We start from the raw sequence: 27,258 nt of genomic DNA, 5'->3' as shown, positions 1-27,258 counted from the left end.
GATATTTCTTATTCTTAATTTCATTGCTTTATTTCATTGCTTCTCTCCTACTGTAAGGTCAGCCTTGGCTTATACCCTGTGCCTCTTTTCTGCACTTTAGTTTTTCTATTATTACAAGTTCCCAGGAAAAGCTAATAGTAAAGTAATTTCTTCCTTCCCCTGCTGTTACTCTCTTGACTACAAGCTCTATTCCTTCATCTTTCACTTACCTTCCTTGCTATCTTTTTTTCCCCTGTAATACCCTCATCTCTCTCTGGACAGGACTTCGTTGAGTTTTTCAAGGAGAAATATACAATGTGTGCTGTTCATCCCCCACTACCTACATTCCCCAATATGGGTATCCTTCCCCTACATCTCTTCTTTCAGTGTTCCATCTCAGCTGTCTAAAAATCATGAATTAGACTCAAAAGTCATAAATTTTACTCAAATCATTACTTCTAAGCAAGCTTACCTATATCCTGAAATTCTGTACTCAAATGTTTTAAGCGTTATTCTACAATCATTAATATAAGGAATTGAAAGTAAAAAAAAGCCTTAAAGAAAGCTGAAAGTCTAAACTCACCCATAATGGTTGACAACATTGTGCCCACTTTCTTGCTTCAGGCATTTCTCTTCCCACTTATTTTCATCGGGCTTGTGTTTCTTCGAAATTTAAGTATCTGTCTTTTCTGTCTTTGCTCACTTGGAGTGAAAATAACAAGAGTTGAAGTAATCTCTCTGTCACCCTTTTGTTTGTTTATGTCCTTCAAACTGTAAACACTCCGGGGTAATGTAATCCTTCTTACTGTGTTGTCGGACAGAGCACACAGGGCTCCTAATCCCTAGGTGAACACTTGTATCAAAAGGAGTCTTTTCTTTAACTGAAACCCAATGAATATAAATATCCTCCATATTATTCCTTTCCTCTATACAATGAAATGTGGGGTTTGCAATTTTTAATTAAAGATGGAACTTCAATCTGGCAGCAGTGCTAGGAGAAATTTTCTCAAGAATGGTTCCTTGTGCTTTATTGCTTCCCAAAATCTCACATTCCCCGTAACTACATGCGGTTTGGGTTGCAGTATCTGTAGCTTTAGCTGACAAAAAGGTGAAGAACTGTGTCACATAACCTTTCACATCTACAAGGTCCACAGGACTGACCAGGCTCACGTCCATCTTATTGAGTGAGAGAGGCAAGTTGGGCTCCTTCCAGGGGCTTGCTTCAGGGCACTGTCACGCTCACCACTGAAGGCCAATGCCGCCATTATGCACACCGAGAGACCACGCTGAGCAGGCAAAGGGGATCGGAGGGCCCTTCTCTTCTCCAGGTGACGCACAACTGGGCAGAGCCCGGTAGCTCTCCACCACCATCACCTAACTGAGAGGCCCAGGGTCGCACAAAGGATTGTGGCTGGGACAGTGCGGGGCTCACTGCAGCTGCCGCCACGCGCACCGCACCGGCCGTTGCAGCCGCCCTGAGGTGACGGGGCGCGCGCTCCCGCGCGCGGCAACTACAACTCCCAGCCTGCCCCGCGGCGGGCAGCCGAGGCGCTGTCGACTACATATCCCGGCACCGCCGCTCTCGTGAGGCCCGGGACTTCCCGGCGCCCTTCTCGCGAGAGCGGCGGTGCCGGAAGCTCCACGTCGGAGGGTCGGAGCCTGCCCGGGGCGCAGCGACACCTCAGCCGTCAGCGCTGCCGCGGGGCGACGCGGGGCCATGGTGAGTCCGGGGGCCGCTCCGCGAGCGAGGCCCGGTGCCAGGGGAAGGTTGGGGGCTGCAGCGGGGCTGGCCGAGCGCGCTGCGCCAAGGCCCCGCTGCGGGAGGCTTGAAGAATCAATCCTGGGCTGTTTTTAGGTGGCCTCAGTGAGGTAGCCCGGCCTTGCACGGCGCAGCTGCTGCTCTGTCCGGCTGCCCCCGCGCCTCCAGCGGAACAGCGCGATTGGACGCGAGGTGAAGAGCAAGAGGCCTCGCAGGGGTGAGGGCCTGGGCAGCCGCCCCGCCAGGACGAGCCAGGGGCTAGGCCTGGACGTCGCGGGGCCCTTCCGCACACCGCTGGCCCTGCCTGAGGGAGCTGAGTTTGGCTCTGGGCAGGGCAAGCCAGGGATGTCTGGGCAGGGTCTTCTTGCTCTGTTTGACCCGGGCTTCCCTGTTCCTGTGCTACCTGAAGAAGTCGTAGTGTTATTCTGTGATTTAAGTTAAATAACTTAGTAAGAAGAAAGCACTTGAAAGTCCCCTAGCATCATTATGCTTGAAGTCGCAGAGCAGATCCCTTGGGATGAATACCAGTGTGGTATTCATCAAACAGACCTAACAGATGTCTGAGTGCTTTGAGTATATGTTGCAGTTAACCTCGTAGATCAGCCATAGCCTGGTCCTTAGTAGCAGCAAAGAGCAGTTCCAAGGGTAAGCACAGAATCACATGCAATTATCTTGCCTACTTTTCTAGTATTTATGGCAGGAGAAATAAACCACAAGTTCATTCTCTGCTGTCAGATGTCATGTCCGTAAGTTACAGGTACTACAACGATAGCTAGGTATCTTTTTCTCCTTGCAATGTCTAACATGTAACTGCAGGTTTTATTAATTCTGCTACTAAACACACGCAGCATTCTTTGATCAGATATACCCATTAAGTTCTCTGAGATAAAATGTCAGCAGCATTAAGTGAGCTCAACAGCCTTTGAGTGTCTAAATGAATTTATAATGCCTCAAATATTTTAGAAAATCACTTTGCTATACTTCATGCCTTTTAAATACTCTGGCTTTACATTGCCAGTGATGAAAGTGGAAGGTCAAAGCCTTCTTTATAAGGGAAAGACTTAAACTTTTCCCTCCCCCTAGTTTTTACAACATAGCGTTCCATTCTAAAACTTCATGTTGGAATTGTGAACAGAAATAAATTTATAATGGGCAAATGTTGTGGTGTTCCATTGTGATAACTGGCTTTTCCACCTGGTTTTTCAGGTGAAGTGGCAGGAAGATTCATTTTTCTATCACTTGTATTAGAAGCAAATTCTCTTTGCTTTGCTTTAGTAGTTCAGGGACACCAGGAAGATGTGCAGTGCATCTTTTTTTTGACTGTGCTGGAGATACTTTTTACAGTATGAAAAAATTCTGAATTTCACAAAAGTAAATTAAATGGACCCATTGCCATTGGTGGGGATGTGATGTTTCTAGAAACCCCTACAAAAACAAATAAGCAGATGGATAGAAAAGACTAGTAGTCTTCTGCCTGCCTGAAAAGCAGGATTGACTCCTTTTATTTTAAGGTTTAACTTCAGCTTTCCTTCTTGCATCATATTTCTGTGCCATTTTTATGCTGACTAATTTGGTATTCTCAATTCTTTTCCTCTCTAGCCTCTCCGACTTGATATAAAACGGAAACTGACAGCTCGGTCTGACCGGGTGAAGAGTGTAGACTTGCATCCCACAGAACCATGGATGTTGGCTAGCCTTTACAATGGCAGTGTCTGTGTTTGGAACCATGAAACACAGGTGATGATTTTGGTTTTCCTTTATTATGAAATCTTCATAACTGACAGATGTATAAATTCTATTTTTCAATAGTAGATACACAAGAAGAATCTCAAATCATTGCCACTAATTGACTGTACTCTCCTCTGTCTTATTACACAAGTAACTATAATAATAGACAAGGAATATCTTTAGCTGTGACTTTAATGATGTTTCATTTCCTATAAATTTATTTTTCAAGAATTATCTCCTTTGTGGATTCCATGCAAACTAATGCCTTTCCTTCTGAAAGATTAGATGCCTCTGTCTTGTACCTGCCATTTGTATTTGTGAAGGTTGTAGGAACTGTTAGACCTCTACCTGTCTAGTATAGTTGAAATTGGGCAGCAGCTCCAAAAATATTCAGAGGTGGGGTTGGGTTAAGAACAAAGGGAGAATATAAAGGTGATGTTAAAAGAACAGAACAGGCAAGTGTCTCCCTTCTTGGACAGGTATGTTCCTTTTAAAATTTGTGCATATAGTGTTGTGGGATTCTTGGAGAGTTGCCAAAGGCAACATACTGGACACTGTTAAGAAAAGATAACGAGCTGATTTCAAAACTGCTATTTTCTCCAATGTTGTAAACATATTATTTTTATTTTTAGACTCTGGTGAAGACTTTTGAAGTGTGTGACCTGCCAGTGAGAGCTGCCAAATTTGTGGCCAGAAAGAACTGGGTTGTTACAGGAGCTGTAAGTTATCGTCGTCTTGTGATTTCCATATGCAGTAGTACTTTCTCTAATTTGTTTTCATGCCGTTCCTTTGTACATTGCATAATAATCTGATTTTATACGAATTTGTAGAAGAGAGAGGAATACTTCACTACATTTTCCCAGAAACTTTCTCCTTTAAGTAAGCTTAGAAACATAAACTTTTCATTTCAAAGGAGAGCAACCTAATATGGTGGCTAATTCTGCATGTGCAAGGTAGATCTAGTGTCAACTGGAACACACTCAGCACCCAATTATGACTAAATATTAGTAGTGCTACTTTAACTAAGATGAAACTATTGACTATCCTACATAAGATGACTTAGAAGTTACTTTCTACTTTTATTCTTAGTTGTATTAAAAATAAATTTTTAGAGTTTTACTCACCTCTAGAAAAATATTCTGCTTTTATTCAATGAGTCTACTTTGAGAGGAATAGTTTTATTCTAGTCTTGGTAACACATTTTTCTTGATGGAATGAATGGTTTTTGTCTAAGTTGGGGTAATGCCTAAAATCTTTTGTCTCTTTTTTTTTTTTCCCCCTAGTCTTCTGCCCTATAGACAGAGTAAAAAGTTTCTTGTCATTTCATTGTCTTACGCTGCCATGACCCAGTCACTTCAAGTGTGCATAAGTTAGCACTGTCTCCCAAGAAGTACGACACTGCCTCTTTGGCAACACAAGAGTTCAAACAGCTGCATGGGAGCTGGATTAATAACTGATGAAAGTTAGTCTCCATTTTTATTTTTGTCAACTTACTTTCACCTGGATTAGTTTCTTGATCTGATTCAGTGTGCAGCTGTATTTGTCCTCGCTTTCCCAAGGGAGGCTGCAATGCAGTAGCAAGAAATGGTGAGGAAAGGGCAAGACAGCTGCTTTCAGCAACAGGGCCAAGTCTTAGTCAGTGACTATAAAATGTGACATTAGTCATTGCTTATTCTGCGTGTTCCATGTTCATTATGCTGATAGGCTGGTCTCAGAAGAATACGCTTGTCCTTTTCTGCCATTCTGAAGAGTGTTTTCTGTAGGTGTTGCTGCTTAAACAGGCATGTGTGTGAAAGAGGAAAAGACAGCGTGGAAAAGTAAATGCTTTGGATAAAACACGTAGTGTAGAGTTTATCACTAAGTTCACTTACTCTGATGGCCTTGTAAGTCATGGTCACTTCTGAAAGCTTTACCTGATGTTTTATTCCTTGTCAGATAGTTCTTAAAAATTTTTTTTTTAAAAGGTTTGGGAATACTGCTTTTAATAATACTGTATCTGAAATGAAAATGTTTCCCCCCTTCCTCCCCCCCCCCCCCCCCAAAAAAAAATCTTAATTTTAAAAAATAAAGTTGAAATCACCTTTCCACTTCACTTAGAGCTGCAACTTCTTTCCTCCTGGCCCCGCAGTATTAACATCATTGTAAATTTTATGTTGGAGAAGCTTGCTTTTCATTTTCATATAAAGCATTAATAATTTTAAAAGCATTTTTGCAGTTTCCTTAATTTTAAATCAAAAGACTATTTCAAATACATCTTTTAAAAATGAAATTTTAGTTGAAGTTTTTTCCATTTCATAAGTGCCTTGGAATAGGATTGGGTAATTTATAGACTTCTGAGTCAAAGTATACTTTGTATCATTAGCAACCTACAAAAAATACATTTTCTTAAACATCTTGTTGTTAGAGGCTCTTCAATGGTGGAATGTTTTTTTTTTTCTAGCTACCCTGCATTGAATATAAGGTGTATTACACAGAGAGTCTTATTTTAATGGTGGCTTTTCTTCCCTTTCATAGGATGACATGCAAATTAGAGTTTTTAATTATAACACCTTGGAAAGAGTTCACATGTTTGAAGCACATTCAGATTACATTCGTTGTATTGCTGTGCATCCCACACAGCCTTTCATACTGACAAGCAGCGGTAAGAGTTCTTTGATATATTTTTATATTTATTAACCAGCTATTTTTAGGCTTCTGTTTTCTGTCTACTGAGGGATTGCATGTTTTTTTCCTTTTTCTGCTGAAACTGGTATCCTTGAGCAAGTAGCCAACATGGCAGTTGTCATTTCATGTTATTTCTTTGCAGATGCATTCATGTTTTTTTAATGGAATATCAACTGTACTTGCAATTTATAATATTTTATGCTTTTGTCAGAGAAGACTGAAGAACCTTAATATATGCAAGAGGAGAGGTTCATATATGTGCTAATTAGCTGTTATTTGAGAGTTTGCCACACTAAAGTTCTGGTTTTAAAAAAAAAAAATTACATAATGGTTTGGATTATGTTTTCAGCTAGCAATCTGACTTGAAGCAACAGATAAATTTCATCTTTTTTCCCAAAATGCTACTGAGCTCTCTGTTATTTGAGGCGATCTATGTTACTCAGGATTGGAAGATCATAGTATCCCGACAGGTATTGCTCAAGAACATCTACATCATGCTACTCAGTCCTTTTCACTCCTGGAAACCTTACTAATGCAGTCAGAGCTCTGCAAGAATGCGGAGAGCCTTGTGAGTCAGAAGCACCATATATTTCTGTGTCTTGCTGTTGAAGCTAATACACTTGAAATAAAGGTACTAGGAAGCCAGCTTCCAGGCTGTCTCTGCTTCCTATTCCTTAGTGCTCATCAGAGTAAGTGCTGCAGAAGAAAGCATGGGTCCAATTCCTTAACATCTGCCCAGTATTTTAAGATTAATAATTCAATACCTTAATATCAATTCTTAATCTCCCTTTTTAAGACAGATGTATTTCTAACGAAGTTTTATCACCATGTTACTGTATAATCTTTTTGAGAAACTTGTGGTCCTTCTACAAGGAAGGACCGGTTACCTTGCAGATGAAAAATAGATTGAGTATTAGCAGTGCCTCCTTTCAAGGGGGACGGGATTAGTGAGCCTTTAACTTGAAATTATTAAGGATTATGTAGTTTGCGAAGGTAGGTATCAGAATATATTAAACTAACTGAAGCTTGGGTTTTGTTTTGTTTTTTGTTTGTTTGTTTGTTTTTTTCAGATGACATGCTTATTAAACTCTGGGATTGGGATAAAAAATGGTCTTGTTCTCAGGTGTTTGAAGGACACACCCATTATGTCATGCAGATTGTCATAAACCCAAAAGACAATAACCAGTTTGCCAGTGCCTCTTTGGATAGGACAATCAAGGTAGAGAAACTGTATTTTGGGTTTTTTTTTTAGTCATTAAGTAATTATCAGAGTATACAAACCAATAATACTGTATGGACAATGGGTCAGAACTCTTAAAAGCACATGCAATAATAGAATTTTTATTGAACGAAGACTTGAACATTGGTCGAGTTACTATGGACCTACTAAGTAATTCGGTAAATTTACAAGATTACCTGTCACCTCTAATCATTGAAATGTGATTCTCTAAAGTTTAGGTGCTGCATTTCCATTTAGATTACACAGAAGTATTGGGAAGGGGTAATGGTTATACTGTCAATGAGTAATTCGGGAGAATTGGAACTATACATGAATAGTGGGTAAAGCCTTTAAGTGTGTGCATTCAAAAAAAATTAGTAAAGGCGTTTCTCCCATTATTTTAATGTTCTTGGTTGTTTGTCTATTGAATTGTTTCCAAAGGTGTCTTCAGCCTTCTCATGGTAAACTCTGAGGAGTCTCATTTGCTGTGAAACTTACTAAATGTCAGGGACTATAGATTTACAGCCATCCGAGCAGTGAGACTTCCTCACATTCCCTATTAATTATTGATATATTGGCTGTAAAAAGCCAGTTTTGATTTCATACATCCTCAGATGTTGAGATTAGGTGCATATAAATGTTGATTTGATAATCATGGGAAAATAGCAGTTTATCTACAACTCGACTTGATTCATATTGAGTCCTCATTTAGCGTGAGATTTGTCATTCATTTAATGTAACTGGAAAAAATAAAATTCAGGACGCAGTCGGGGACAACCTGTGTATGCACAGATAGTTGATTGCTTTTTCTAGGTCTATTAGTTAATTTCATAAACAGATACTAATTCTTACGAACAGTGCCTTATGTGGTTTTATGTCCTTAAAATAAAAAAAGTTGAAAGAAACCAATTCCATTGTTTTGAGGTGTGAGTACAGCATGTGCAACTCAGCATGTTATTTCTGTTTATTTGGGGAGGATTGGTAGTTTGATAAGCAGCTGTTCGGGTTCTTCTTTGGAATTCCATATTGGAATTCCATATTCTATCTCTTTGGAATTGTAAAGTACATGTGAATGTCTACTCTGTTTGGCAAGGTTGACCTGGATGCAAAAGATGGATAGCTACATGTGGTTGGGTTTTTTGTTGGTGTTTTTTTTTTTTTTTCTGGGAAGGTGTGGCAGCTTGGCTCTTCTTCACCCAACTTTACTTTGGAAGGTCACGAGAAAGGAGTAAACTGCATTGACTATTACAGTGGAGGAGACAAGCCGTATCTCATTTCAGGTGCAGATGACCGGTTGGTTAAGATCTGGGACTACCAGGTGTGTGTTCAACTCTTCATAAACTTTTGTGCAGACTGCCATAGAAAAGCCATTAGTGAAGAAATAGAAAAAGAGGGAAAGGATTTGAATACACCAACAGACTTTCCTCATTTTTCCTTGGAAAGAAGGAAGTGGGGGGGAAATATTTCATGACACATTTTTCATTTAAGAAGAAAAAAAAGATTTTGTTAATTTTTGAGAAAACCTGCTGTGAATTTAAATAACCTCCAAGTTAATTTGTAGAATTAAATTTGACATAAGGTTTCTATTATTAGCATTTGGGTTTTTTCTTGTAACATCCCTGCCTTTTGGACTTCTTTTTTTGTGGATTAAGGTGCTCCTCTTCTGTGTTCAAATGTAAATATTGGTCTTGTATCAACTCTTTCCATCCTTTCACTTCTCATTCATTTTTTTTCTTTATTTCTTTATTCCCTTTCCTCTCTCCTTTTTCATCCTATGCACATTTACACAGGCACATGTGTGCATGCACACACATGCATGTGCTTCTACTTGACAGTTTGCAGGGGTCATGAGGTGACTTGTTTGAATGCTCTGTAGGAAAGAGATTGAATCCAGGGATTCAATTCTGTTGCTGGAACCTAGAGCTCATAAGTTCTTCCTTTGTACAAGTTATGAAGGGCCAGAAAGGCAAGAAAAAATTTGTTAGATAGTACTTTCTGGTTGTTAAAGCATATTGCCCTAGAGTAAATCCAAGCTCAGAAGTTAAAGCTAGCACTGTTAATTTAAGTATGCACTGAAGTAATGACTGTTACATAACAGTGCTTGAAATTCTGCCACCATGTACAGTTGTATACATCAGTTACATAGTCTAATCTCAGTTGTCTCAAGCAGAGTAGACTTTTCTTTCACAACTGTGTGAATGAACATTCTTAACAAAGACAATATTAGATCTATCTTCACCTGTAATTAGATTCAGATAGATGTTTTGCTTTGATTTTTTTTGCAGTGAACTCGGCTTTCTATCTTGCTTTAATCTGTTGTGCTACGTAGCTCTGAGAAAGTGTTTCTCCTAGGCAGAAACCCATCAGAAAATGGAGGAAAACAACTATGTCAAGGGAGATAAATTCTTCTGGGGAGGAGAAATTAACCCAATACAATCATAGTTTTTAATATGTCTAATGCTGCTGTTTGAGTATCTTGGAAATAAATGTTACTGGAAGAAATCTAGAGAAATATGTTTTCAGATAAATTTTGGATTTGGGGGGAGATTTTTTTTAATAAATGAAGGTTAAAATGTAGCATCGTGTTTATTATCTGTACCTATACTTCTGACTACTATTTTTTTTGCAGAATAAAACCTGTGTACAAACACTGGAAGGACATGCTCAAAATGTGTCATGTGTCAGCTTCCATCCTGAATTGCCTATCATTATCACAGGCTCAGAAGATGGTAATTTTGTATTTTCTGATATATAAAGGACAGGGGAAGAACTTATGGGAGAACTCTTCTTGTGGTGTGGCTACACACCTCCTGCCCTCGCATTGAGAGAAGAGATAAAAGGCATGTATTTCTTTCTTTTTTCCTCTAGGAACTGTGCGCATTTGGCATTCAAGCACTTACCGCCTGGAAAGTACCCTCAACTACGGTATGGAGAGAGTGTGGTGTGTGGCCAGTTTAAGAGGATCCAATAATGTGGCTTTGGGATATGATGAAGGCAGCATTATTGTTAAGGTACAGTTAATGATTTGTAATGAGAAACGGTGATTCATCACCATCCTGTGTACAGAGCAACTGATTTCTGATTCTGTGATAATATGTGAAATACTGAAAATTTGGCATTTTAATAGGCATTTTTAGGCAGAGCCAGGGTGTTGCAGCATACATGCACAGCCTTTATCATAACAGGGCAGCCCTACTATCTCTCTCCCCTGTCTCTCTCCGTTGCCTCTCTTATATCTTCCTTCTGGCAATGATCACATGTCTGCTTACAATTCCCTTCACCTGTTTCTGTTCTTGAATCAGCTGGTACTCATTAGGCCACCTCTTAATTCTTCTCCACATTTCCCCCTTTTTTGTTTATGGTTTTATAGCATTGCCAAAGTCCTATCCGAAACTCCCGATTCCAGAATTCTTCTCCACACCAGGGTACTTCACTAGATATGTTCAACTGAAAAGAAAATCAAGAATATATTTTCTCCATCTCCTAAATTCTTATGCTACACTTCCTAGCTTGGTCGTGAAGAACCTGCCATGTCCATGGATGCAAATGGAAAAATTATTTGGGCTAAACATTCAGAAGTCCAACAGGCTAACTTGAAAGCTATGGGGGATGCTGAAATCAAAGATGGAGAAAGATTGCCGCTGGCTGTAAAGGATATGGGGAGCTGTGAAATCTATCCTCAGACAATTCAGCACAACCCGAATGGACGGTAATAGATTTTAGAACAAAATACTTAAACATTTCTCTTTTTTTTTTTTATATTGGGAAACTTTTTGAATGAAAGAGTTGCATGTGTGCTGGTGGCTGACAGCCTATGGAGAACAGGTGTATTAGAGCCAGGCACTGTAAAATCAGAGCAATAGATGGGCTTCACCTGTAAGAGCTGCTTAAACAGACAGGTTAGACATTCTAGGTAGGGGAAGAAGTATGCAAACAAAATGTATAAGGTAATAGCAGCAGACCACATTCTTTTATCACTTCTCTTGAATTGTTTTTTTGTTAACAGTTAAGCTAAATTAAAAGGTAAAGGGACACAAGGTACAAGAGCCACTCAGTAGAGACCGGAAGGAAGAGGGAATAGCAAGTAGCTAGCCACATGATGCAGAAGAAAATTCAGTTCTGTGACATTTTTTTGAATATACGAAGCTCCTTTATTCTGTCTGCATTTGCAGTGATTATATTGGGCTAGAGGCCTTTACTTTTCAGATAATTTGTCTACTTGATTGTGCCTGTTGAACTGAACGCAGATGTCTGACAAATGCATCTTTCTCCTGCTCTAGTTTTGTAGTAGTGTGTGGTGATGGTGAATACATCATCTACACAGCTATGGCTTTGAGAAACAAGAGCTTTGGTTCTGCGCAGGAGTTCGTATGGGCACATGATTCTTCAGAGTAAGTGTTGCAGATTTTTTTTCCTTTGTATTAACTTAAGTTTGCTGCTGCTAGTTTTCAGGCTGTACAAATGGTAAACTGGCCTGAAGACTAAAACCTGTGCGGATAATGAACTTTCAATAACTGTCCTGCTTTAAAATTTTCCATTTGTAGCACTCTGCTAATTTTCGAAGATAAATCAAATGCAGTTGTTTTGTAGCAGCTTACAATTTTAGTAATTTGCTACTTTAGAAGCTGAATAATTTATTTTTTTTTTTTACAATGCAATCTCTATTTAGATACGCAATCAGGGAGAGCAACAGTGTTGTAAAGATATTTAAAAATTTCAAAGAGAAGAAGTCATTCAAACCTGATTTTGGAGCAGAAGGTAAGTATTTGCTTTTAAAATAGATATCTTGGTGCATTTTTTGCACAATGTGGGTTTCTTCTACCTTTATTTTCTTGCAGGCATCTATGGTGGCTTCCTGTTGGGCGTCAGATCTGTTAATGGTTTGGCATTTTATGATTGGGAAAACACAGAATTGATTCGCAGAATTGAAATTCAGCCAAAACATGTAAGTTTCTAGATGGGACTGAAGGTATTTACCTGTCTGTGTTTACTGATTTTTTTTTTTTTGACTAGACTGCTGATTTTCATGAATGAAGCCAAGCTGTCAATCATAAAGTAATAACTTCTTAAGTTTATCTCAATCTTTATAGTAGAATGGGGAAAAAAAATCCCTGTGTGTGTTGGCTTCTCAGGTACTAAAGCTTCTGTTAGAGTTAGTATGTTTTAACCTTAATTTATACATCCTCCTTTCTTAACCTGGGGTCTCTATAACAGTGCCATTATTGATTCTGATGATACAGATTTTCTGGTCTGACTCGGGTGAGCTTGTCTGCATTGCTACAGAAGAGTCATTCTTCATTCTGAAATACCTATCAGAAAAAGTTGCAGCAGCCCAAGAAACACATGAAGGTGTCACTGAAGATGGAATTGAAGATGCTTTTGAGGTACCTCCTGTTTAAAAAATGGAATAGGATTAGAGATCATCGAAGCAAGTCTTCCCAGAGTATAGCAAATATAGTCCTTAACATAGTCCTATTGAATTTTAGTTTCCAGAACACTGGAATACAGTATACACAGTATACATCTGCCTGAGGAACACTGTTAATCATTTTATTTGGGTTCTCTGGGGAGACTATCCCTGTTGACTATCCCTGAATCCCAGTATGACAGACCTTGATGCCTACGTTTCTCTTCAGATATCTGTTTACTATTCTCATAGAGTTATAGAGGTTATTTTTAAAGCACACATTCAGGTAGTATGTTTACATTGCTTAAACTCAAGTTTTGAAATATTACTGAGATTTGAAAACAAGTGGAAAAAACCTCATGCTGTGAAATGTCAGAAACAACTTTCCTTGTGAAATTTTTCTTTTTATTATCTTACTTAATGCTTAGTTTAGTGCTTGTTTCCTGGATTTGTAATTGGTTTAGTTAAGTATTAAGGTAGAGATTTTATATGTTACACCATTTTTTAAAAACTAAAAGCATTATTTAAGAACTTCAGTCTGTATCTAAACTTTTTTGCAACTTGCCCAACTATTTACTTAAGTATAGAATACTAAGTTTAATTTGAAAATGCAATAGTCTTACTGCTATCTAAAAGTACCTTTTTACGTATCTAATTAAATAAAACTTAATTTGCAGGTTCTTGGTGAGATTCAGGAGATTGTGAAAACAGGCTTGTGGGTAGGCGACTGCTTTATTTACACCAGTTCTGTGAACAGACTAAACTACTATGTTGGAGGAGAAATTGTCACTATTGCCCATTTAGACAGGTAAGTTGCTGCATCAGGTTGTAAGCAAGTATTAAAGGTTCTTTCAATGAAGTTAGGACAAGGTGAGCCTTGTCACCTGCTTGCCATGCATTGCTACTTTTTCTTGCATATCATGCTAATATATGTTCTGAGGCAGTAATGTAATCTTGGAGGGAATAGAGTGTGTTATGTGAAAGTGCTTATATAGTAAAAGTAGAGTTTTTCATGTGAGTATTCTTGCTACTGTAAGAACTATTGGACTTTTTAATAGACTATTTGGAAGTGGATCTATTCAAGATGAATATTCTTTGTTTTGTTTCAGGACAATGTATCTTTTGGGGTATATCCCCAAGGACAACCGACTTTATCTGGGTGACAAAGAGCTGAACATTGTTAGCTACTCTTTGCTGGTCTCAGTGCTTGAATATCAAACTGCTGTGATGAGAAGAGATTTCAGTATGGCTGATAAAGTTCTTCCCACGATTCCAAAAGAACAGAGAACCAGAGTTGCACATTTTCTTGAAAAACAGGCAAGAAAACAACTTTTTAGTTCTCAAAAACTTAATAAATCAGTTTATTCACATTTCTAATTGAATTTGCTAAGCAAAACCAGATCATTTTAGCTGTATAAGCATAAACTCTTGTTAATCATCCATATTTATTTGAGAATACTGTAACCTTCTGCTTAGAGGGCTTTTGTAAGAACATCTAGGATGCTGTTTGACCTGACAGATCACAGTCTTACTTTCAGATTTTTATTTTAGGGCTTCAAACAACAAGCTCTTGCAGTATCTACAGATCCAGAGCATCGTTTTGAACTTGCTCTTCAACTTGGAGAATTAAAAATAGCCTATCAGCTTGCAGTAGAAGCAGAGGTAAACATAATTTTTGGTGACTCTCACTAATTCTGAGTATTAGTGTGACTCTTAAGAGGCCCTGTAAGAAAAGACAGGGGATGCAGTATATGGGGATGCAGTACGGCTCCTGAACACTGTATAAATGCCTCCAACTTCCTCGATGAATCTCTTCTGCCTGTGATGCAAAGGAATCTAAGGTGTGGGATGGTGACAGAAAAATGTTGTCTGCTCAGAAAGCTGCAGGAACTCCTGGAGGATACAAAACTTGAACGAAGAATCAAGCCTTCATCTCCAGTATTGAACAGTGAGAGGAGGAATGGTGGGACTGAAGCCTCTGGGCCTTTGTTCCAGCCTTGGCAAACTTAGACTGCACTAGGAAGACTGACAGGCAGTGATTTGTCCCATAGCCATTATTCAGAGAATTGATCTCAAAGTTCCTGTTGTAAAATAATTAAGTTAGTGATAAGGAATGTTAACTTAGTTACAGACACAATTGTCTTTCTTACATTCTGAAGGTTAACTTGGGAGCTTTCTTTGAGATTGCTACTGTTTAGATTTCCAAAGTTATTTCTACCTCCTCCCTCCATGTTTAATGAAAAACTTTCTTTTATGTAATGGTATAGCTGTGTAATGATCTGCATATAACACTGACTGTGTCATGCTGTGAAGCTGCAGTAGTCATAGTATCTCAAAGGGAAGACAAGTGTAGTGATGGTTACAGCACCTTCACAAGTAAACTTATGGTTTCATATGGAATGCTCTGAAAAATATTTAAATGCTGTTCAAAAATGTGAGGGTTATTTCTTGTTTGTTTTTGTTTCTTTCCCTCCCTCTCCCCTTTTTGTACCATTAGTCAGAACAGAAATGGAAGCAACTTGCTGAGCTTGCCATTAGTAAATGCCAGTTTGGCTTAGCCCAGGAGTGTCTCCACCATGCACAAGACTACGGAGGTCTACTGCTCCTGGCTACAGCTTCAGGAAATGCTAACATGGTGAATAAGTTAGCTGAAGGAGCAGAAAAAGATGGCAAGAACAATGTTGCATTTATGAGCTACTTCCTGCAGGGAAAGTAAGTAGCAAACATGAGATTCAGATTATTCTGCTCTGCTTTCTGAAATGCAGAGAACCTCAGGTTCTTAAAATGGTTAACTACAGCTAACTTAAAACTTCCTGGAGGAAGATTGTGGCGTGTGCCTTTTCAGAAAAGCTGATTCTATTTTATGATGGCTGCTACTTTTAAAATCTGAAATGAAAGCACTTTAATGTAATAGAATAAACAGCTAATCTAATACAAAAATCTGTCTTTATTAAACTTACTGATTAAAATCACATTTTAAAATCTTCTAGGCTTGATTCATGTTTGGAACTCCTGATTAAAACTGGGCGTCTCCCAGAAGCTGCTTTTCTTGCACGGACATATTTGCCAAGCCAAGTTTCAAGGTAACTTCAAAGCGTATGCAGAGCGTGAATAGTGTTGTCAAAATTCACTGTATAACAAATATGGTTTGCATCTCCAGGGTTGTTAAACTGTGGCGGGAGAATCTCTCTAAAGTCAATCAAAAAGCTGCCGAGTCCCTTGCTGATCCTACAGAATATGAAAATCTTTTCCCTGGATTAAAGGAAGCTTTTGTTGCTGAAGAATATGTTAAACAAAGTCTTACTGACTTGCGGCCAGCCAGGGAATACCCCCTTGTCACTGTAAGTAAGCAGTGGGAGCTCTTACTGTCTCTAGAAGAACAACATTTGGTGCTGTGTAAATTCTGCTTTAAGCAAGTCAGTGCAACCACTTAAACATTCTATGAACATGTGTTTTGGTGTTTTTGTTTTTTCTACTTTTAGCCAAACGAAGAAAGAAACTTACTTGAAGAAGCAAAAGGCTTTGAGCCTTCTGGAGTAATGGCACCTCAGGTCAGTGTTACTACTAAATGATGAACTCCAAGAAAGAGGCAATTTTGCTATTGTACGGTAACGTCTAACCTGGAGAATATTTCACCAATAATGGACAACTTGGTGCTCTTATTAGCTACAGTGCTTACAGTTAGGCCGAGTTCCGTGTTCTTTTACCTCAGACTTTTCTTAATCTACTTCTGTAACTACTAATGACTTCTTGACTGTGAAATTATTTCTTTTCTGTGGTTACTTATCTTAGTGTGAGTAATCGTAGAGTCTTACCATTGACTTCATCCTGCAGAAAAACAATTTCAATTGCACATACTGCTGCTAGTTTTCTAAAAGCTCAGTAGTTGGAACCTGGAAACTCTTGCATATTACAGCAATTAAAAATGTTTTATATTCTTTGCTAGTGTGCATGGTTATGGAATAAGTCTATTCCATAACTGACTAGGAATCCTACTCAATTACTTGAAAATACTTTCTAATCAATATCTGAAGTAACGCAAACTGATTTTTCTTTTTACCACCTTAGCTGTCCGAGATTATGCAGAAAACATGTGACTTAAATACAAGGTTTAAGCATACAAATTGAAATGAACACTTAAAATGCTTTTCAGAGCTTAAACAGAAGATGACAACTTCTAATTCTTGCTCATGTCAAATACATTTTTACATTTGAACATGAAAATTGGAATGTGAGAGTTTCTTAAAGACAATGCTGTTGGCACAGCTCTTTGAGGCTATAAACTTCTAAAAGAACTACAGTGGAAACTGAGGGAGAAACATAAAGTCGCAACTCTTCGTTCTGTCTCTGTATTTTTTCCTTGTAGGGGATGCACTACAAAACTTCATTGACAGTTCAGAGAAGCTTACTTAGCTTACTTTCAAGTAGCTTTAGTGACTATGTGCTGCTTGTGTATCAAAGCGAGTATCATCAAAGCAAAATCAAACTTATGTGCACATTTGTTAAAGAAGATACAGAAATAGCATTGCAAAAGTTATCTAAAACAAATTAGAACTAGCTTGCATTAGAAGCTGAAAACACGACCACTAATCTTAAAAGCATATCTTTGCATTCAGTTAATGATTGCATAGAAGTCCTTAAACAACAGTTGTCTCTTACAGCTGAGGCTGAATATGGGAAGTTTTGTAGGAGATAATTATATAATTAATCTAAATATGGTTAATTGAATAGTACCATTGCTTCAGTAATGGTACTAACTGATGAATTATCTTAATATAAAACTTGTGCAGTGGTGAAGAGAGAAGGATAAGTATTAAACCATTATAGGGTATGGAAACAAAGCCCAGCAACAGTACAAAGATTTACCACCTTTGCTAAAACTGCTGTGACAATTGCAAGTAACCTAACCTCTTTCCTGCTGAGGCCCTTGAAAATCACTTACTTTCTAACAGCACTTCAGTATTTGACATTAACTGATACTTTCTGAAGGTTGTTTTCATTGTATCAGTTTCATCCATCCATGCTTTAAATAAACTGGGTGGGGAAACAGTAGTCTCCACTGGAGTGAGGACTAGAAGGCTTACTGGCTGTGAAGATGTGGTTCAAGAATTACTGAGGGAAACTTCGACAGAGAACCACGGGGAGAGGGGGATTATAGGTCTGCTGCTGTTTACTTGCTTTTGTTGAAAGAATTTAAATTCACAAGAACTTAAGGAATCTCTTTTTCACTAGAAGAAGACTGAAGAACCAGTTCCATCTCCTAAACAAGAAGTGATGAAGACAGTTTTGCAGAATTCTGATCTACTTCCAACAAGAGATCAAAAGGTACTGAAATATATTTTTATGAAGGGATGTACAAGCACTAAATTCATTCTATGTTAAAGACTTCAACTAATAACGATTAAACCAAGCTACTGGAAAATGTCATTATATTAATAGGCAGCTTAGGACCAGTACAGTGTATGGATCCCTTCCTGTTGTATACTGTACACAGTAACATAGATCAATTCCTAGAGCCTTGTGGATTTACAAGGAATGAAGGGTGAAGTCCAAACACAGTTGGTCAGAACACAGTAAACATGCAGAGTTGCAGTTGCAGTTGCAACTCTGAGAGATGCTTTCTTACCAAGCTTACCAAGGCAGCAGCTTCTCTCTCCAGTTTATTTTAACATTTATGTTCCACCTAGCTGCCTCAGCTTGGTGTTTTGCAGGATGTGCAAATACATCACACAGAATCATACATCATATAAGCTGACTAACATTTATTATTAGTATCCCCTTAATCTAGTCTTCTCTTTTCCTAGACACTGCTGGACTTGGAAGATGATTTAGATAATATGGATCTGGAGGATATTGATACCACAGATATCAATCTGGATGAAGAGATCTTAGATGAGTGAACATACTTTTTAGATGACTAAATCAATTACTCCAAACAAAGGAATGAAGTTCTGTGGACTATGTGCTCCAAGTTAATTTGATTTTTTTTACTGCAAGTGGACCATGTACATGTAGAAAGAAGGGTAGATGCAGCAACTGTACAAAAAGTATGTTGAAATTCAAGATGTAGGCCTGCTCCAGTGTGTACTAAAAAATGTTTTCATTTATCAAGCAATACAATAAACCCTTTTAAACTTTCTGTTTGTCAGTTCTCCATTTGCTGGTAATTCTACTGTTCTTAACCCAGCTTGAATAGTGTGTGTTGCAAATACTTGAAACAGGAGCATAGTAGCCAAGCATTTAACCTGACTTCTCTTTGCATATACACATGGTATATGGTTACTTTTTCGCTATTTGACTTGTATCTGTTATCAGTAGCTCAGTTAGTTACTCTTCCAGACAACACTTTTAGCTAAAAGATCTAACAGAACAGTAATATGTGTTAAGGGATGGGTGTGGTATTATACTTTCCTAAATGAAGCTGTCCAGACCCTACACTTACTTCAATAATTCAAATCAATTGTAGGCAATTCTTTACAGGCAATTGCCTACAATGTAGGCAATCCAAGATGCAACTGTAAAGGAAGTAAACTCAGACTATATTGTCACCTCAAAACAAAAGTCATGATGACTGCTGTAAGTTCATTTACAGAACTTTTGAAAATAACAAGCTGCTGTAGCGATTCTTACATATTTTAGTAAAAAATTTTCTAGAACAGTTGGTTGTTTAAAGTATTTATTGTGGAATCCTGTACAGAGAATGTTTATAAACAGACTTAAAACTTACTACGAACTAAGGTTTATTTCATGAAGCTGTAGAAGTAGCCATTGCTTCTTCATAAGCCTGGAGGGCCAGTTGTATATAGTCTTCTTTCTGTGATTCAGTTTTCACAAATACCTGCAAACATGGCAGGAGAGAGATTAATGTATAACTAAGAGCACAGCTGCATAAAGAGATTTCATCATTCCAGTGGTAGATCAGCCAGCTACAACTGAAATCCTGGTGCAGCTATATATATAGTCTTTTAAAAAAAAAAAAACAAAAAACAAAAACAAAAAACAACACAAAAACAAGAAAAAAACAACAACCAAAAAAAAAACCCAAAGACCAACCTGGCATGCACAACAGTTCTAGTTAAACATATGCTGCTTAAGGTAAGGACAAATTTAGACTACTAAATAGGCTGCTGCCGTTTCATAGCTTTCTCTTTTGTAGTTAAAGTAGCCTTAAAGTAGGAAAGCATACCTTGATCAGATCAACTCCTTGAAGTTTCCCTTCTTTAGCTTCTTTTGCTGATTGACATTCAGGATGAAGCATATGATACAGTGTAATTAAACTTGTAGCATCATCCAGCCTAAACAAATAAAGGCCCATTTGTAGCAAGAAAGTGTACTTTGTGGCATACTTTGCACACTACAGGCTTTCATAAACTTGTGCTTTCACCGAGTATACAGTCATTAGAATATACAGCCAAACGGGCATCGCATCATCTATTACAATGGCAACCTGTTCGTGAGAAGAAAGACCAGAAGCACGCAAACATCAACATGCACCAGGTAAGGTACATAAATTTATCCATACTGCAGTTTAAGCCTGATGTACTGTTCAGCAGTAATAAAGCTGAAATATCTGTGTAAAACACAATTAGTTACCCAATAACAAGTATTTAGTGGAAAAACCGTGCCAAAGAGAAACTTTCTGACACTGACTGCAGTGACTAGAATGTATTACAGAAGTAGTATTAGAAATCTTGTGACAGCTAGCCCTGGGCTGAATTTAAAACTGGAACAGGTGTTTTACGTAAATGTAGGCATAAGCCAGAAGTGGGTGGGTGGCAGGTAAAGATGCCCCAAACTCTGGTAATTTAAATTGTCAGGATATTTGAATTTTCCCTTTAACAATTTGATTCCAAAAGTGGAACTTCCTTGTATTTCTTAATATCCTCAGGTTTAAAAGTAAGATCTGGCTACCTGTTGAAAGTTTCTAACTTCAACAGTAGGAAATGAATGCCACCATCACTGTGACTTGGAGTTCTAATTGGACAAATTTCTCCTAGGTGTAGTGACATTTTGAACAATTAAATATTGTTTGCTTCAGGGAGTTTTGAATAAGTTTAGCAGCATATCTTGTAGAAATCCATCCATTTAAAATGAAAGTGATTCCTAAGCTACTTGGGAATTGCTCTAAAACCCAGAGCATGTCAATCTTAAAAGCCAAAATTGAGCTCAGTAGTATAAAATTGTTGGCCTTTAAGATCAACATTGCCCAGAGCTGGAGGAGTACTGACAATTACATGGGAAACAAATAAAAACCTGACAACTACAAAAGGCTAATTTCTGCAGAAACCTACTTTAATACCCTACAACTTCATGGACTGTAGTTGGTGCTTCCATTCAGCATCTATATAGCTAAAAGTTACAGCTAGCCTAAAATTTCATGCAGATGGAAACTTTCATACATCTTACAAAAATACTGTTTTTATTTTCAAACAACGGTACTCGTTGTTTTCTGTTTGTTTAGATAAGCAGAAGTAATAAAGTGACAAACACCACTTACAAGTCTCTGTGGATCATATCTATTAGTAAGCCATCCGTTTTCTTTCTGTTTACTAGATACCATACCATTCCTCCAAAGTGTCTTGTTGAACGGAGCAGATCATATTTGGCATGTTTCTCAATGTCATCATATGTCCGATGATGAACCTATACACAGAAAAGGTTTCAGTTTCATTAGCATAACTGGAGCTTGATGGCCGTTTCTCCCCTCTACCTCCCACTTACGAGTTTTTAATCTATTTTCAGATGCCTCTAAAGTGCAGGAGTAAGCCACAGGCTGCACCACGCTACCTTAAAGCTTTATACATCTTATAATTGAGGGTAACACTGGGATAACTCAGTTCTTAGTACTTAGGCATAGACATCTTTATGTTAAGAGAAAGCTAAATACTAGCTATGTACTGAAAATTGGGGGAGGGAACCTTCATTTCACTGCTGTCAAATTGTTATCTATTATTTAAGGAGAAAAATGCTAGAGCAAAGAGGTGAAATTCTACTTTGAAGAAAAGGTACTTGAAAAATTGCCTAATGGAAGTTACATTCTCAGTTATTTAAGAAATTATTACAGCTTACCAGCTTAAAGAGAAGTAAACATTTTAAAGGCAAGTGTAGACTAACATTCACCAGTAACTACAGTTTCTAAATTTAAATATTTTAGCTAGAAGTATATTTTTGTACCTGGTCTTTGTCAAAAATAAGACTTTGTGTACAGTGCTCTCAGGTGCCCTTCATCAGTCATCTAACTTCATCAGTTATCTACCTGGTCCTTTCAAATCCTAACATAGCAGTTAGCATGACTTTAGTAGCATAACTCTGTTTGTGGCCTCTTATGGGCGTTATCATCAATTCTGGTTTGATATCAAAAATACCTATATAAAGACTATTTTTATGCAGCTATACTGTTAAAAATTACTTAAACATAATCCTGTTTTACTTTTCCGTAAGGACAAAAATAAACAAACACCAAAACTCATCACAAACATAACAGGTAATCTATATGGGGAAAAAAAGAACACATATGAACAACACCCTTGGTCCTCAGATAATACTTATGTTTACAAAACAACCCCTACAGTTCTTCACTAATACATTTTTTTTTTTACTAGAAAAATGAAAAGTGAACTCACTCTGATATAGTCAGGTGAATCTGGCTCAAACTGAGCAATGCACCTGTTAAGGATATCCTCATGTCGGTCTTGCTGAAACACACTCTAAAACAACAGTTCAAATTCAGGAATAGATTCTGTATCACACCATTCCAACTCTCCAAAGTCAAAACAGCAGCCACAACATTTCTGTTCTGGCAACACGTACAGTGAGTATCCCCTTAATCACAAGACAAAAAGGGATAAAAGTACAGTAGCTGCCTTGATGACATTAATACAATGTTTCTTGATTTTTGTTTCCGAAACACCAGTTCACATTTTCAGATTAAACTCATACAATTTCATCAAGGCATAAATTAAATATGGGTTTCTAGTACAACAGAATATTTACACCTACCCAGGAGTTACCTGGCCATAACCTGGTTATCACTTGTTCAAAACAGAATTCAAGCTGCTTAGAACATACAAGCAGACTGGCTTATTCAGAGGTACTCTGTGCAAATAGCACAGTTTCACCATCAGAGCACAATTAAGCAAAAAAGATCAGTTTTCAAAACCAGGAAGATCTTACCACAAGGTGTTCATCCTTGAATACCACTGGGGGAATAACTCTGCGCCCTTCTTTTGGGAAGAATATCTGTATCATTCTGTCTCGTTCTTCCCAGGTTGCTTTGCGTAATACACCATTTGGTTCTCTAACTACAATGAAACGTTCCTGAAAAGGTAAAAAAAAAAAAAAAAGGGCATTATCTCCCAAAATATTCTCTCTTCATAGCCAGAACCATTGTAAAAAAAGATTCTTATTTGGCAATGTCCTTCTATACCTAAAGTCACACTAATAATACCAGTTTCTAATTGATTGTTGCTATGTGCTACATACAAGCAGACTGGCTTATTCAGAGCTACTCTGTCCAATTAGCTACCTGCTAATTAAGTGCTACATTTGCACCTTAATTTTACTGCATGACATAACTGTGCATGTGCCTACACTAAAAGCTACAGCTCTGTGAAGTTTTGACAGGTAGCATAACCAATACCCAGAGAAAGGAGTTAGTGTTGCTCCTGGCCTGATTTTATGCATTTAGTAACACATACTAAATTAAGAATGTATCTTGTACTTTTTTTAACTTTGTTTCAGAGGTAAGTGCTAGAATCAAGTAAGGGGAAGCGCAAAACAAAAAATACAACAAATAAAACAATATACTCAGATCTGTTCCCAACCATATTTGATTTAGGGTGGCAGACAGGAAAGTTTGTTGGGATGAGGAAGTTTTCAATACATTGAGGCAGAAGAATAAATAGCAGGTTCCTGGAGAGTGCTCTCAGATGGAGTACTAGATGGAAGACTTGGCAATTCATTTCACAGAACATCACTACATGCATGTTTGAACTATGGAGACCTCTTAGAATCATAACTATTTGTTAAGAATTTTTCCAGCTGTCCTGGTTTCGGCTGAAATAGGGTTAAATTTCTTCCTAGTGCTGTGTTTTGGATTTAGTAGGAGGAGAATGTTGATAACACACCGATGTTTTCAGTTGTTGCTAAGTGCCCTCCTAGTCCAAGCACAGCTCCCGTGCCTACTGACTGAGCTAGGTGCACAAGATGGGAGGGAACATAATCAGGACAGCCAGCCCAGCTGGCCAATGGGGTATTCCATACCATGTGACATCATGCTCAGTATATGAACGGCAGGCGTGATCCAGGAAGTGCCGATTGCTACTTGGTTATCGGTCAGCGCGGGTGGTGAGCAATTGCATTGTGTATCACTCATTTTGTATATTCTATCATTATTATTATTATTATTTTCCCTCTTCTGTTCTATTAAACTGTCTTTATCTCAACCCACGAGTTTTTCTCACTCCTACCCTTCCGATTCTCTCCCCATCCCACTGGGGGGGGCCGGGGGAGTGAGCGAGCGGCTGCGTGGTATTTGGCTGCCTGCCAGATTAAACCACGACACCAGCCTCTTACTACCGGTACTTAAGACAATCTAGATGTTTCATTATAGAAAGAAATCTTTATCCCTATACTCCACAGTTCTGTTTGACAACTGTTTCTTCACAACTTTCCCGTGAATTCATTTATCATTTACTCAGCTTTGCACCAGGTCTTTGCAACTGAGAAGTAGCACCATCTTTGGTCTATACACAGTACTAAGTAATCCAATTCCACAGAAAGCTTCTAAGAAGTTTGGAAGAACTCAGCACTCCTAGCATATCACAAGCATCTACTTTTAAAATAATTAACTAACCATCCCACAGCTTCCCCCCACACACACCTGCTTTTGAGCACTGGAATGTAATTTATCATTATCAGTTAGAAGCAAACATTTAGAAATATATGTCTTCATATTGCCTTGTACCACACTGAATTTACAACTCCTCAGCCTTTTTGCAAATTGCCATAAGTGCATTTTATTAAAACCTAAAGCTTATTTTGAAATGAAGAATGAAAAGCTCTTAAAATTAATTAATACATTGTCACTTACACGATGTGGAATAGAGTAAGTTAAATCTGTAAACACATATTTTGTAGTTTCAGTTCCTTCAAGGAATTTGTCTTCTGCTAAGACATCATCAATTGGCTCTCGTTCATTCAAAACAGGGGGCATGATTAGTTTTTCTTTCGCTTCCTCAATGGCTTTTCTTGTGGCCTTGGGAAAAAAAAAAGTAGTTTAATTTTACAATAAAAAAAAAAAATCATCCTATTGGAAAGTTAACATACAATTTTGGGACAAATATTTTCATTTAGAGAGAAATTTTAGAAGTCTTTTTTTTTCTTCTGCCGTTGAGAAGTGAGATACTAATTCAATCTCCAGGTAGATGAATCGCATGTGAACAACATACCACTACTGTAAGTTGCTGGAGGAAGTTCCAAAACTAAAATCTACATATACTACTGCAAACACCAGGTACTTCTCCACAGTAAATTTCCCCCAAAGCATAAACTGCAATCAACAGTTTATATATAGCTGTGATTGTCGTTACAGAAGAACTGGCTTAAGTCAAGCCCCTTCATCATCCTGGACCATGGTCAGATAACAGGAAAAAAAAGTAGTCAAAGGATTCCCAGGGCTATAATTTAAATATCAGATAAAGACATTTAACACAATTAGGAAGCATAAGGAAAGGGGATAATAAAGAGAACTGTCACTCAAGAAAAAAAGCATCCCATTTCCTTCCATATTCCATAAAAATCGAGAAAAAACGGATAAATAAAACTGACTATTTAAAGTGAAGAAACACTGATTTACACTAGTGACCTGAAACAAAAGAAAGAAACCGAAATGTTTTTAACAGCAGCATTAAAGGAAGCAGAAATATAGACTGTTACAGACTTTTTTGCTAAAACCAAAACTTACTTCAAAACGAAGCAGAGCAGCCTTACCTCTTCCAGCTGAGCTTCTGTCATCAGCTTGTACTTGGGCGGTTTAAGCTCCTTTTTCACGGGCCTAAAAACCTTCTGCAGGTTGAGCCCTGTCATTTTGCAGAGCAGATTCTGAACCGCTTCATCCGCAAAGGAAGGCTTGGCGGCGGTTCCCTCTGCGGGGGGATTTCACAGGCTGTTATCCCGGTTGGCGGGGAAGCCGCTGCCGGCGCGGGGAGAGGAGAGGGCCGCCGCCACGCTACCCCCTCCCCTCACGTGAGGGCCCCGCGGCAGCCCCCCACGCCTCCTCCCGCCCTCTCCGGGCCCCCCCCGCGCCGGCACACCCACCTCGTCCCGCTTCCCTCCCCCTTAGCCCCCCTGGGGACCTCAGGCGCCCACCACGAAGGGCGCGGGAGGCTGAACGGGCGCTTGCAGCCTATGAGACAAGGCCGGGCGGGAGGGTCCCCTCCCCGCCCCCTCTCACGTACCGTCCGCGGCCCTCGCGTCCTGCCCCAGCCCCCGCCGCGCGCGCCAGCCCCACAGCGTCCGCGCCACGTGCGACAGCCGCGCGGGCACGGCCGCGGAGCCCCACGCCCCGAGCGCCGCCATCTTACACACGCCCCTCCCCGCCCCGCCGGCGACGCGCGCGCCGGATGGCGCCTCGAGGCACGCCGGGAAATGGAGTCTCACTTCGCCTCAGCGGCCTGTCAGAGCGGCGCCGCGGGGGGAGCGGCGGCCCCGGGCGGCGAGCCCGCCTCAGTGAGAAAGAAACGCGGTTCCCCGGGCCTTTTCCCTGAGGGAAAAGGCTAGAAACCGCTCCCAGTGCGTTTGTGTTATTAAAACGCTGTTGAGGAGGAGGTGAGGGCCAGGTTAGGGTGGGAACCCGTTCTGCTGTTCCTGTCAGAGCAGGGACAACGCCGGCGGCGGGAGCGGGAGCGGGGCGGGAGGGACGCGGCGGGATTAAGGGGGAGCGCCGGATCCCTCAGCCGGGAAGGGGCCGGAGAGCAGGGCTCCAGGCTGGCAGGTTTCATTGCTTAGTGGAGAGACAAAGTACTAGGAAAAAAGAGGAATTCAGGTCACCATGCACGCTGCCGCCATTAAACCACTGGTAAACTGCAATTGCTCAGAGATTAGGAAAGGTGCGAGGCGGTAGGTGGGTGCACTTTATCAGCAGCTGCTTGGTCTGATGCCCCTCCGGTCGGTCAGCCGGCATGGCGGGCAGCTACCTGCCGTGGTTCTTGGGCAGTCTGCCTGAGAGGGAGAAATACTGTGGTAATTTATACAAAATTTAAAACCTCATGTGGCTCTGTCTGCTTATTTGGCACTTGCATGGTGACTGAAAGGACAGTCATCTTGTCAGGTGGCAGATTTTCTGTCTGGCCCATAATTTGGGGGAACTCCAAGGGACACAGCAAATATTCATGCCTGAAGGTACTAGCTGAGGAGTACCTGTGCCTGTATAGTGTACTGGCTTTCTCAGTCTGGTAAAAGCAGTCACTGCCAATGGTGGTGATGAGTTTAATCGTCTTGTGT

At 39.3% G+C, this 27,258-nt stretch overlaps 2 protein-coding genes and 1 long non-coding RNA gene across 5 annotated transcripts in view; 2 read left to right on the top strand and 1 right to left on the bottom strand.

Annotated features, from left to right (window-relative positions):
• Positions 1 to 1,588: 1,588 nt before the first annotated feature.
• On the top strand, positions 1,589 to 18,895 carry COPB2 (coat protein complex I subunit beta 2). Of its 2 annotated transcripts, none has more exons than XM_075158142.1 (22): positions 1,589 to 1,699; positions 3,338 to 3,475; positions 4,099 to 4,185; positions 5,981 to 6,107; positions 7,201 to 7,349; positions 8,521 to 8,667; positions 9,979 to 10,078; positions 10,218 to 10,360; positions 10,859 to 11,058; positions 11,630 to 11,740; positions 12,019 to 12,107; positions 12,188 to 12,294; positions 12,590 to 12,733; positions 13,434 to 13,564; positions 13,866 to 14,073; positions 14,308 to 14,418; positions 15,254 to 15,468; positions 15,747 to 15,839; positions 15,917 to 16,097; positions 16,239 to 16,307; positions 17,989 to 18,081; positions 18,561 to 18,895. In XM_075158142.1, exons 1-22 carry the CDS (start codon positions 1,697 to 1,699, stop codon positions 18,654 to 18,656), a joined length of 2,742 nt encoding a protein of 913 aa, XP_075014243.1. In that variant the 5' UTR covers positions 1,589 to 1,696; the 3' UTR covers positions 18,657 to 18,895. The 2 variants fall into 2 exon arrangements, with proteins under 2 accessions (XP_075014243.1, XP_075014242.1); XM_075158141.1 differs by having other exon boundaries at positions 1,614 to 1,699; positions 17,992 to 18,081.
• Positions 12,498 to 26,370, bottom strand: MRPS22 (mitochondrial ribosomal protein S22). 2 transcript variants are annotated; one of them, XM_075158143.1, is made up of 9 exons: positions 26,214 to 26,370; positions 25,747 to 25,901; positions 24,848 to 25,012; positions 22,930 to 23,073; positions 22,380 to 22,463; positions 21,254 to 21,399; positions 19,943 to 20,051; positions 19,484 to 19,594; positions 12,498 to 12,740 (listed from the first exon to the last, which is right to left on the bottom strand). In XM_075158143.1, the coding sequence occupies exons 1-8, from the start codon at positions 26,332 to 26,334 to the stop codon at positions 19,502 to 19,504; spliced, it is 1,017 nt and encodes a 338-aa protein (XP_075014244.1). In that variant the 5' UTR covers positions 26,335 to 26,370; the 3' UTR covers positions 12,498 to 12,740; positions 19,484 to 19,501. The 2 variants fall into 2 exon arrangements, 1 of the variants encoding a protein (XP_075014244.1); XR_012674824.1 differs by lacking the exon at positions 12,498 to 12,740 and having other exon boundaries at positions 19,943 to 20,203; positions 26,214 to 26,347.
• Positions 26,371 to 26,464: 94 nt separating this feature from the next.
• Positions 26,465 to 27,258, top strand: part of LOC142085797 (uncharacterized) — a 54,121-nt gene continuing 53,327 nt past the window's right edge. The window contains exon 1 of the long non-coding RNA XR_012674825.1: positions 26,465 to 26,583. This is a non-coding gene — a long non-coding RNA (uncharacterized LOC142085797). The remainder of the gene's footprint in view (positions 26,584 to 27,258) is intronic.

This window comes from Calonectris borealis, chromosome 9 (assembly GCF_964195595.1).
Source record: "Calonectris borealis chromosome 9, bCalBor7.hap1.2, whole genome shotgun sequence".
Taxonomy (NCBI): domain Eukaryota; kingdom Metazoa; phylum Chordata; class Aves; order Procellariiformes; family Procellariidae; genus Calonectris; species Calonectris borealis.
This window is presented reverse-complemented; position numbering and strand designations above follow the sequence as displayed.

Excerpts from the sequence above, each read along its gene's own strand:
- MRPS22 (XM_075158143.1), bottom strand. The coding sequence starts at position 26,334 with ATGGCGGCGCTCGGGGCGTGGGGCTCCGCGGCCGTGCCCGCGCGGCTG. Across the intron at positions 25,013-25,746 it reads CAGAAGCTCAGCTGGAAGAG|GCCACAAGAAAAGCCATTGA; the intron begins GTAAGGCTGCTC and ends TTTTTTCCCAAG. Across the intron at positions 23,074-24,847 it reads CTTACTCTATTCCACATCGT|GAACGTTTCATTGTAGTTAG; the intron begins GTAAGTGACAAT and ends TTACCTTTTCAG.
- COPB2 (XM_075158142.1), top strand. Across the intron at positions 4,186-5,980 it reads ACTGGGTTGTTACAGGAGCT|GATGACATGCAAATTAGAGT; the intron begins GTAAGTTATCGT and ends TCCCTTTCATAG. Across the intron at positions 18,082-18,560 it reads TTCCAACAAGAGATCAAAAG|ACACTGCTGGACTTGGAAGA; the intron begins GTACTGAAATAT and ends CTCTTTTCCTAG.